At 34.8% G+C, this 12,663-nt stretch overlaps 1 protein-coding gene across 4 annotated transcripts in view; it reads left to right on the top strand.

Annotated features, from left to right (window-relative positions):
- The window catches only part of tpp1 (tripeptidyl peptidase I), a 58,097-nt gene that overhangs the window by 15,383 nt on the left and 30,051 nt on the right, over positions 1-12,663 (top strand). For all 4 annotated transcript variants that reach the window (XM_069916364.1, XM_069916363.1, XM_069916365.1 and 1 more), the window contains exon 6: positions 10,035-10,213. In XM_069916364.1, the coding sequence (XP_069772465.1) occupies positions 10,035-10,213 (179 nt within the window). The remainder of the gene's footprint in view (positions 1-10,034; positions 10,214-12,663) is intronic.

Raw genomic sequence — 12,663 nt, 5'->3', positions numbered from 1 at the left:
AGAAGATCAAAAATTTATGCAAGATATTTTTTTGAAGATAGCAGACACGCAAGGGAACATATTAATAGGAGGGGATTTCAACCTTAATTTGGATTCAAATATGGATAAAACTGGGGAAAAAATTAACAGAAAGAACAAAGTAACCAAATTTATAATTAAATCGATGGAAGAAATGCAACTTTTGGATATATGGAGGAAACAACACCCAAATGAAAAGGAATATTCATATTACTCGGGTAGACATAAAACATACTCAAGAATAGACCTATTCCTGTTCTCAGCTCGTATGCAAGACAGAGTAAGAAAAACAGAATATAAAGCTAGAATATTATCGGACCATTCACCCTTGATATTGACAATAGAGTTAGAGGACATCCCTCCAAGAATGTATAGATGGAGATTAAACCCCATGCTACTTAAAAGACAGGATTTTAGAGAATTCATTGAAAGACAAATCAAAATGTACTTTGAAATAAATACGGAATCAGTGAAAGATAAGTTTATATTATGGGATGCAATGGAAGCGTTCATCAGAGGGCAAATAATAAGTTATGTAACCAAGATGAAGAAGGATACAATCAGGAAACAGAGCAGTTGGAAAGGGAAATAGTAAATATAGAAAAAGAATTAGCAGTGAAGGAAGATACAACTAAAAGAAGAGAATTGGCAGATAAAAAAATAAAATATGAAACACTACAAACATATAAGGTGGAGAAGAACATAATAAAGACAAAACAGAAATATTATGAACTAGGAGAAAAAACGCACAAAATTCTAGCATGGCAGCTTAAGACAGAACAAGCTAAGAGAATGGTATTGGCATCAAGGAAAAAAGACAAACAAATCACATATAATCCAACGGAGATTAATGAAAACTTCAGAGAATTCTATGAACAATTATACCAAACTGAAAACTAAGGGAAAGAAGACAAAATAGATGAATTTTTAACTAAAATTGAACTACCAAAATTACAAATAGAGGAACAAAATAAATTAACAGAACCATTTGAAATAGTAGAAATACAAGAGATAATAAAAAAACTACCAAATAATAAAACACCAGGAGAGGATGGATTCCCAATAGAATTCTATAAAACATTTAAAGATTTATTAATTCCTCCCCTCCTGGAAGTAATCAACCAGATTGACAAAACACAAAGCTTACCAGATTCATGCAAAACAGCAATAATTACAGTAATACCAAAGACAGGGAAAGATCCACTCGCACCAGCGTCATATAGACCAATATCTTTACTTAACACAGATTATAAGATAATAGCTAAACTATTAGCAAACAGATTAGCCGACTATGTACCTAAAATAGCAAATCTAAACCAAACTGGATTTATTAAAAAAAGACGAACAATAGACAATATTTGTAAATTTATTAACTTAATTCATGCAGTAGAAGGGAGTAAAGCGCCAACAGTAGCAGTTGCTTTAGACGCAGAGAAGGCCTTTGACAGAGTAGAATGGAATTATTTATTCAAAATATTACAAAAATTCAGTTTACCAGAGAAGTATATTAATTGGATTAAAGCATTATATAAGGGGCCATTGGCGAAAGTGACAGTAAATGGATATATATCAAAGCAATTTAACTTAAGAAGATTAACAAGACAGGGATGCCTACTATCACCCTTATTGTTCGCGTTAGCCATAGAACCACTAGCAGAATTGATAAGAACAGAAAATAAAATAAAAGGTATAAAAATAAAAGACAAGGAATATAAAATCAGTTTATTTGCAGATGACGTTATAGTATACTTAACGAACCAGAATTATCAATAAAAGAATTACATAAGAAATTGAAGGAATATGGAGAAGTGTCGGGATACAAGATTAACGCAAATAAAAGTGAAGCAATGCCAATCAATAATGCGGATTTCTCAAAATTTAAGAAAGAATCACCATTCAGATGGTACAAATAAATAAAAACCTCGGCCATCTATATAAACTCAATTATTATCCACCAATGAAAAAATTACAGGACGACTTAGAGCATTGGAAAGATTTACCACTAACACTAATAGGAAGGATAAACTGTATTAAAATGAACATTTTCCCAAGGATACAATACCTATTTCAGGCATTGCCAATACACTTGACAGAGAAATTCTTCAAGGAGTTAAAGAAAATAATAAGGAAATTTTTATGGAAAGGGGGGAAACCGAGGATAGCACTAGATAAATTAACAGAATGGTATAAACAAGGAGATTTACAACTGCCAAACTTTAAAAATTATTATAGAGCCGCGCAATTAAGATACCTATCAGATTTTTATCAAACAAGGGAAAAGCCAGATTGGACTAGATTAGAACTAGATAAAATAGGGGAGAAGATACCTGAACATATATTATATAAATGGGATGAAAAATTGGTACAACGTAGGAATTCTCCAGTATTACATCATCTGCTTAATATTTGGAAGAAGATTCATGTAGAAAGGAATAAAACAAATTACCAATTACCAAAACTAATACTGACGCAAAATCAGTTAATCCCTTTTACAATAGATAACCTTTCCTTTAGAGAATGGGAGAAAAAAGGGATCAACAGAATAGAAAATTGCTTTTCAGGAAATAAATTATTATCCTTTGAACAAATGAAGGATAAATATAATATAACTCACGATACAGTGTTGGCATACTACCAACTGAGATCCTACTTGAAGGACAAATTGGGAAGCAGTCTGAGGTTACCAGAGGGAAGTAATTTTGAATATATGATTACAGATACAATGATAATCAAAAGATTTATAACAAATATGTATATTAAACTGCAAGAAAAGGAGAATGAGGAAACAAATGGTAAAACTAAACAAAAATGGGATCAAGATTTAAACAAAGATAAAGAAGGAAATATGGGAGAAGTTATGCTCTGGAACTATGAGAAATACAATAAACACGTGGTTATGTATGATACAATATAACTGGATACACAGGCTATACATTACACCTCAAAAGTTAAATAAATGAGACCCAACATCTGACATATGTTTTCGTTGTAAAAAAGAAATGGGAACAACAATTCATGCAATCTGGACATGTGAGAAAGTGAAAAAATTTTGGGAAGATCTAAACCAGATATTAAATAAAATTACAGAAAACAATATACCAAAAAACCCAGAGATCTTCCTCCTAAGTAACATAAAAAACAAAGAATTTGAACTTGATTTGGATGGTGCACAATAAAGATTTGTTATGATAGCTCTAGCCGTAGCAAAAAAATATATTATGTCAGCCTGGAAATTAGAAGATAACTTGAGAATACAACAATGGTATATAGAAATGAATAAATGTATTCCATTAGAAAAAATAACATATAATTTAAGAAATAATATTGAAATATTTGAACAAATATGGGAGCCATACATGAAACACAATAGAGAAAACCTACCGGGGACATCTACCACCTAAAATAACGGAAGGAGAAGGAAATGAAAAGAATTGACTCAGTGGAATTTCTTGTTTATTTTTATTGAGTGACAACATTGTTTGACTGGTTTAATGTGTCTTAGATTCTGTACTTTAAATGAATGGGAGGGGAGGTAGGGAGGGTGGGATGGGAAGAGGTATTGGGGGGGAGAAAACGACACTGTATATATTTGAAAAGGAAAATGTATGTATCTTGGTTAATGTGGTTTATGGTGTGAAAAATAAAAAAAATTTTATAAAAGGCAGTCCTTGTACCTCTTCTTTGGTGCACCTCTGACACGATGGCCAGTGGAGAGCTCGCCATATAACAAGATATTGGGAAGTCAATGGTCCTCCATTTTGGAGACGTGACCTACCCAGCGCAGTTGGATCTTCAACAGCGTGGATTCGATGCTGTCGGCCTCTGCCATCTCGAGTACTTCGATGTTAGGGATGAAGTCGCTCCAATGAATGTTGAGGATGGAGCGGAGACAACGCTGGTGGAAGCGTTCTAGGAGCCGTAGGTGATGCCGGTAGAGGACCCATGATTCGGAGCCGAACAGGAGTGTGGGTATGACAACGGCTCTGTATACGCTTATCATTGTGAGGTTTTTCAGTTGGTTGTTTTTCCAGACTCTTTTGTGTAGTCTTCCAAAGGCACTATTTGCCTTGGCGAGTCTGTTGTCTATCTCGTTGTCAATCCTTGCATCTGATGAAATGGTGCAGCCGAGATAGGTAAACTGGTTGACCGTTTTGAGTTTAGTGTGCCAGATGGAGATGTGGGGGGGCTGGTAGTCATGGTGGGGAGCTGGCTGATGGAGGACCTCAGTCTTCTTCAGGCTCCAAGAAAAGTGCAGAGAACAAAACAAAGGACTCTACATCACCTTTGTTGACCTCACCAAAGCCTTCGACACCGTGAGCAGGAAAGGGCTTTGGCAAATACTAGAGCACCTCGGATGCCCCCCAAAGTTCCTCAACATGGTTATCCAACTGCACGAAAACCAACAAGGTCGGGTCAGATACAGCAATGAGCTCTCTGAACCCTTCTCCATTAACAATGGCGTGAAGCAAGGCTGCGTTCTCGCACCAACCCTCTTTTCAATCTTTTTCAGCATGATGCTGAACCAAGCCATGAAAGACCTCAACAATGAGGACACTGTTTACATCCAGTACCGCACGGATGGCAGTCTCTTCAATCTGAGGCGCCTGCAAGCTCACACGAAGACACAAGAGCAACTTGTCCGTGAACTACTCTTTGCAGACGATGCCGCTTTAGTTGCCCATTCAGAGCCAGCTGTTCAGCACTTGACATCCTGTTTTGTGGAAACTGCCAAAATGTTTGGCCTGGAAGTCACAATTTGACTACCATTAAAATAAACCACAAACTCACAAAACAAGATCCAAGTGATCTTATAAATTATGAAAATAATTAATAAAATGACCCCATAAATATAGAAAATTTAAATCCAGTACAGTAGAAGAACATCTCATTTTTTTTTTCTATGTTAGTTATGCCATCATATCGTATAGCCATTGAGTGTTAATCGGGGCATCAGCATTTTCCCATCATCATTATTGAATGTCTAGCAATAAGGGAGGCAAAAGATACTACATGGGATTGAAACATAGTTACATTCAAATCAGTTGTCTTAGTTGATCCAGAAAGGGCAATTATAGGATTAGGTATCAGATTCACATTGAGAACTAAAGATCTAGGGCAGTTTTTTTTGGGGTGGGGGATTAGGGGGCTTTTTAGGGGGGATTTTTTTTTGGCTTTTTTGATGGGGTGTTTCAGGTAAGTTTTAGAAGGAGCCAATTGTATTAAGATTGGGTGCCATTTGGTAAGTTATAATGAATAGTTTAAATTTTGCAACTTTTGATGTTAAGGGGTTAAACCATCCAATAAAACGGAAACGTGTTTTAGATTAAATATAAGAAGTTAAAAGTAGATATTGCATTTTTGCAAGAAACTCGCTTGACAGAAAAAGAACATTTGAAATTGAAAAGGGATTGGGTAGAACATGTAATTTCTTCTTCTTTTAATTCAAAAGCTAGAGGGGTTGCGATATTGGTAAATAAAAAAGTGTTTTTCAGTTTGGATTCTTTTTCTGCCAATGCAGGATAAGTCTTCATAGTTAAATGTAAGATTTTTTTTTTCTGAATGTTGGACATTAATGAATGTATATGCACCAAATGAAGTTAATGAAGCATTTATTTCAGATGTATTTTTAAATTAGAATCAATCAAATGAAAATGTTTTGGTAGGAGGAGATTTTAATTGTTATTTGGATCCTTTGATGGATAAATCTCCAAAAACTGTGAAAAGAACAAAAATGGCAAAAAGGTTCCTTGAGATGATGAAAGATTTGAATTTAGTGGAAATATGGAGGAAGCTAAATCCAAATGAGAAAGATTTTTTTTACTCAGCTCAGCATAATTCTTTTTCTAGAATAGACTTATTTTTGATTTCTGCGCAGTTGCAAGAGATATTTAATTATGCAGAATATAAAAGTAGATTATTGTCAGATAATTCTTTGTTGTTAGTTAAATGTTTAGTTATTGAAGTATCTGAAACAGCTTATCATTGGAGATTTAATGAGATGTTATTAAAGAAACCAGATTTTGTTAAATATGTAAGTGACCAAATTACTTTTTATTTACAAATGAATGAAGGTTCAGTACAGAGTAAATTTATTTTATGGGATGCTTTAAAAGCATATTTGAGCTGTCAAATTATTAGTTATACAGCAAGGATTAAACGGCAATATTTATTAGAAAGTTCAAATTTTGAAAAGGATATCGAAAGTTTGAAGAAAAAATTGCAGACAAAATGTACTGAGGATGATAAGATACAATTATCTAAATTTAAATTATGTTATAATAATTTACAAACATAAATATGAAAAAAAGATTTTGCAGTCTAAGCAATGTTATTATGAGTTGGGTGAAAGAGCGCAAAAGGTTCTGGCGTGGCAACTTAAAACTGAGCAAGTATCGAGAACAATTAATGCTATTAGAAAGAGTGGAGAGATTAGTTAGAAACAAGAGGATATTAATTAGGAATTTTTTAAAATTTCATAAAGATTTATATACATCAGAGGGTGATCAAGAAATTAATCAAATTGATTCTTTTTTATCAAAGTTTGAATTTGCCATTATTGAATAAGATGGATGTTAAAGATTTAGATACTTCATTTACTGATTTAGAGTTGAAGGAGGCCCTGCAGTCAAAGCCTAATGGGAAATTTCCTGGAGAGGATGAATTTACAGTAGAGTTTTATAAAGAATTTAATGACTTGTTATTTCCATTATACAAAGATGTATTGAAACAAGCAACTGAAACTGGTGTATTTCCAGAATCTTTTTCAAGAGCACTGATTATGGTTATATTAAAAAAGGATAGGGACCCCTTAAAAGTGGCTTCATATAGACCGATATTAAATGTTGATTATAAAATGGTGGCGAACATTTTAGCTAATAGATTAGGAAACTATTTGCAAAAATTGGTACATATTGATCAAGTAGGTTTTGTTAGAGGCAAATATTCAGTGGACAATAAATATAGTTAAATTAATTTCATTAATTAATGTTGCAAAACAGCAATGTAATCAACCAATGGTACTATCTTTGGATGCTGAGAAAGCATTTGACCAAGTTGAGTGGAATTTTTTCTTTAAAGTATTAGAAAAATTTAATTTTGGTCCGTTATTTAGAGGTTGGGTTAAAGCTTTGTATGCTGGACCTATAGCAAGGCTAATGAAGAATGGTCAGATTTCAAAATCTTTTAATTTATCTCATTCTACAAGACAGGGTTGTTCTCTTTCTCCTGCTTTGTTTGCTTTGGTAATAGAACTTTTGGCTCAAGCTGTTAGAATTAAAGGAATTACAGTGAGAGAAAATTAGTTTGTTTGCAGATGATGTTTTGATATATTTCACAAATCCAAAAAATTCATTTAAGTCATTACAAGTTTGGTTGAATCAATATGGTAAGTTATCAGGATATAAAGTTAATTGGGAAAAGAGTGAGATTTTATCAATAGCTGAGGAAGATTATACAGATTGTAGACCAATTACTAAATTTAGATGGTCAAGTAAAATTAAATATTTAGGAGTAGTTGTAAATAAAGAATATCAGGATTTATATAATTTAAATTAATAACTTTATTTAATAAGATTAAAATTGATTTAAATAAGGGGAAAGATTTACCACTGATTTTAATTGGAATAGTGAATTGAATAATGATGAATATTTATCCTTGAATGCAATATCTTTTTTAATCAATACTGTGCGTAATATCAAAAAAAATTTAAGGAAATAAATAAAGTAATTAGGTTATTTTTATGGAAAGGTAAATTGTCAAGAGTTTCTATTCAAAAATTAACTTGGCGCTATGAGTTAGGTGGTCAACAGTTACCTTGTTTTCAGAATTATTATGAGGCAGCGCAGTTAAAGTTTATTAATAGGTTATTTGATATTGAACAACCCCTTAGATGGGCAGAGATCGAGAGGGATCGGATTTCTGAAAATAATATTACTATTTTATTTATAAATGGAACCCTTTATTGTTACAAACATTTAAGTTACCTGTTTTACGATATATAATGAATATTTGGTATAATCAAAATTTATTTATAGGTTCTAAAGGGATAATATCTATAAAATCACCATTATATCGGAATAAATTGATTCCTTTTTCTTTACATAATCCTTATTTAAAAGAAGATTAGTTAATATATTGGATTGTTTTGCAGCAGGAAGATTCTGTTCAAGTGGAAGGTTACAGGAGAGATATGGTATTGAGTCAAATTCTTTGCTTATTATCAGCTTCATAATTTTTTGAAAAAGAATTAATTTTACCAGGTCAAATGAAATTTGAGTTATTTTTGCAGATAAAGTTTTAAAAATTTTTATTTCAGTTATGTATAGGTTGCTACAGGAGAAGATGGAAAAGGTAGATATGAATAAGGTTAAAGAGAAATGGGAAAATGATTTAGATATTGTTTTGACATGGGAAGAATGGTCAAAAATATGTGTGGATAGTGTTATAAAGTGAATTAATATCAGGTATAATATGGTTAATTATAATTTTTTGCATCAATTATATTTAACCCATGAGAAATTGAAGAAATATGGATTTAGTTTAACAGATTTGTGTTTTAGATGCGGAGAGCAAAAAGGTACTTTTATACATTCAGTTTGGTCATGTAAGAAAGTTAAACATTTTTTGGTGGAAGTTATAAAGTTTTTGAGAGATTTGTTCAAAATAGATTTGCAATTGAATCCAATGATGTGTTTATTAGGTTATATTAATGTGCCATTTGTAGAGTCGCGAATGATTAAACTGTATTCAGCTTTTTTAAGATTAGGATTAGCAGTAGCGAGAAAATGTATAGCTGTTGCATGGAAAAATTATATACAATTGAGTTTGCAAAGATGGCCTAATAAATTACAGTCATGTTTATATTTAGAAAGAATAAGTTATAATTTATGAAATAATTATTCTTTTTTGTTGATATGTGGGTTTTATATTTAAAATATATGTCTATAGAACTTAAGGAAATGCTGTAGAGTTGGCACACCAATTAGACAATATTTAATACCCTTTTTTTAAAACTCCGGGGGGGAGGGTGGGTTGGGTTTTTTTTGTTAGTAAGGGGGGAGGGGTTGTAGTTTATAGTTTTATTCATATATATTTGTTATATTTTATTGTATTTTGAAATTATTAAATAAAATTTTCCCAAAAAAAAGAGAACTAAGGATAAGGTACAAAAGATATCTTCCAAAAAATGGAAAGAAAGGAACAAGACCAAAACCCATGAAACAAAGTACCTTCTGCAGTTACACTTGTCACATTTCGAGGAAATTTTAGAGTAAAATTTAGCCAATTGAACTTTAGGAAAGTAAGCTCGATGTACTACCTTAAATTGTAAAAGGGAATATCGAGCACACAAAGAACATGAATTTACCAATTTTAAGATAGAATCCCATGTAGTATCCAAAGATGAAAGTTGAAAATCTTGCTCCCATGATTTTTTTATTTTACCCAGGGAATTATCCCTAGACTTTAATAATAAATCATACATAGCTGATATCAGCTTTTTAAAATTATAGATCTCCTTTATCATATTTTTAACAAGGAAATCTCAACACTACAGAGTTTAAAAAACTCATAATTTATAGGTATCTTAAAGAAATAATGTTTGGGTAGTTTAAATTTAAGAAATAGTTGTTCAAATGTGGTACAATTGCTAAAAAGCAATTCTTCAATAATCTACCAATGTTGATTTGGTTGGCCTCAACTTAAGTTTATCTTGCTGTGATATGAGTAAAGGATCCATTATTGTTACATAATACTACATTTAAAATGTAACATGCTTGAAATTCTTCAACTTTTGTCTTAAGGCAGACAGAAAGTCGCCATTTTGTTACGTCTCAATTTTCTACCCACTTTCTCCAGGTTATTTTATTGTCTTCTCCTCCACCCCCCTCCCCCTGCCCAACAGAACTGTGGCAACAGCAATACTTTGCATTTATATATCCATATCCCCTTTAAAACATTGGAGGTGACAAATCTTTGCTTTTCAGAGGGTGTTATTATTAAAAAATGTGTATTGCAGTTGGAGGAGTGCATCGATTCCCTGCCAAGATGGCTGTGATGAGCAAGACATGGAAATCTGGCCCGCAAATAAAAGCAAACTTTCACTTGGGCGTAACACCCAAAGTTCTGAGAAAGCGCTACAACCTCACTGCTAGTGATGTTGGCTCTCATGAGAATAACAGCCAAGCTGTGGCTCAGGTAAGGCATTGACTGAACCATTGGTAGGTTACATTCCAAATCCTTTGTAAATCAAAGTAGCAATTCAAATACTTTGTCTTGCAAGGAAACTGACCACTCCTGGGCTTCAAAACATCAGCTTCCTTGCTACAACTTGCAATATACAAACACAGAGAGGTAGACACCAATTAGAGAGCAAAAAAACATGCAGGGAGAGGGAGAGAGACTAAAGATGTGGCAGGAGATATGTTACAGCATACCTACTACATGCTTTTTTTTAAAAAAACACAAAACGCACTTTATTCCTAATATTATTTACAACAGAAAAGCTGTTTAAAGTCTCCTCCCACTCAGTGTCATATCCATATATTTCTATCACTGTACATTGTTACATTCATTTGTTTTCACACCATTGCCACCACTATTGTTAACCCCTCCTCTGTTGTTTGAGGAGCTTCCCCTTAGTCTCAGCCCTCAGTGCTCCATTACGGAAAAGACTCCAGACTGTGGTCTTTCCCACTAGCACCCTCGCATTGGCTGCGCCAAGCCTCATACATCCCTCAGTATGTAGTCCTGCCACCTGATAAATGAAATTCGGCAGCATTCCCGCACCAACATCTTCGTGTGCTGAAAGCACAACAGGTTTCAGGCAGACAAAAGTGGGTCGTTCACCGAGTTGACGGTGTTCCAGTGGATCTGGATGTCTGACTGGGTGCAGTTCTTCAATAGGAGTCTCCAGTTTCCTCCCACATCCCGATAATGTGCTGGTTAGGATTTCTCTTCTTCTTCTTTGGCTTGGCTTCGCGGACGAAGATTTATGGAGGGGTAATGTCCACATCAGCTGCAGGCTCGTTTGTGGCTGACAAGTCCGATGCGGGACAGGCAGACACGGTTGAAAGGGAAAATTGGTTGGTTGGGGTTGGGTGTTGGGTTTTTCCTCCTTTGTCTTGTCAATGAGGTGGGCTCTGCAGTCTTCTTCAAAGGAGGTTGCTGTTTGCTGAACTGTGAGGCGCCAAGATGCACGGTTGGAGGCGATATCAGCCCACTGGCGATGGTCAATGTGGCGGGCACCAAGAGATTTCTGTAGGCAGTCCTTGTACCTCTTCTTTGGTGCACCTCTGTCTCGGTGGCCAGTGGAGAGCTCGCCATATAACACTTCTAGTCCACTGTCAATTGCCCCTAATATGTCATTGAAGGGGAGAATTTGGGGGAATTGGTGGTAATTTGGGAAGATTAATGTAAAGGTGTCCTTAATGGTTGTTGTGGATTCAGTGTGCTGAAGGACCTGTTTCCATGCTCTACAACTGGTGATTTTTCTGAAGTTTAGAATGTGGATGTTGAAGTAAGAATATGTGAGTGGGGCTGAAAAATCCTGACGAAGAGCGGGGCTGGAAAATCCTGACGAAGAGCAGGGCTGGAAAATCCTGACGAAGAGCAGGGCATGGTTAGAAAACATCTGGAACCAAACAGTAAAACTCCCGACAATCCGGCATGCCAGGACTTTGGTGCCAGACTGCAGCACAGCACAGTATTATAATAAATTTTCCAGTGAATCCAGTAAGATTTTAAAGGTTCAAATGAGTTCCAGTCTGTTTGAAAGAGCATGGAAAAGAGGCCAGTGAACTGAAGGGGAGGGGCAGGAAATAGGAGCCGTTTGCTTGGAAGGGAGCACAGCAAATATTACCCACCGAGTCATTTGCTGAACCATCGAGATTTCTAAATACAGGTAGTTGAATAGTGGATTATTGGAGTTTTACTGCTGTTTCCAGTTACCTTGGTGTAGTGTGCCTTTGTCTGTACTAACAACTTGGTGTGGCGTGCCAATGACTGTACTAATAACTTGGTGTGGCATGCCCATGACTGTACTAATAACTTGGTGTGGCGTGCCTATACTAATAAATTGTACCAGGGATCATCTTAGAACACTGCAGCTCGGGAAACAGGCCATTTGGCCCTTCTAGTCTGTGCTGAAATATTATTCCACTAATTTCATTGACCTGCACCCAGTCCATAACCCTCCAGAGTCCTCTCCCATCCATGTATCTGTCCAATTTATTCTTAAAACTTGAGCCTGTATTTACCACATCAGGTGGTAGCTCGTTTCACACTCCCACCACTCGCTGAGTGAAGAAGTTCCCCCTAAACCTAAGGCCATGTCCTCTCATATTTATATCTCCTAATCTAAGTGGAAAGAGCCTACTCACATTTATTCTGTCTCTACCCCTCATAATTTTGTAAACCTCTATCAAATCTCCCCTCATTCATCAAAGCTCCAAGGAATGAAGTCCTAATCTTTACCCTAATCTTTTGCCTGAAAACTCAGCAACATCCGAGTAAATCTTCTCTGCACGCTTTCAAACTTACTAATATTCTTCCTATAGTTAGGACACCAGAACTGTAAACACTATCCCAAATTTGGCCTCACTAATTATAGATGACACTTTCTAAGTTCTAGTATTTCCCAATTTCAA

Source organism: Narcine bancroftii, chromosome 2, assembly GCF_036971445.1.
Source record: "Narcine bancroftii isolate sNarBan1 chromosome 2, sNarBan1.hap1, whole genome shotgun sequence".
Taxonomy (NCBI): Eukaryota; Metazoa; Chordata; class Chondrichthyes; order Torpediniformes; family Narcinidae; genus Narcine; species Narcine bancroftii.
This window is presented reverse-complemented; position numbering and strand designations above follow the sequence as displayed.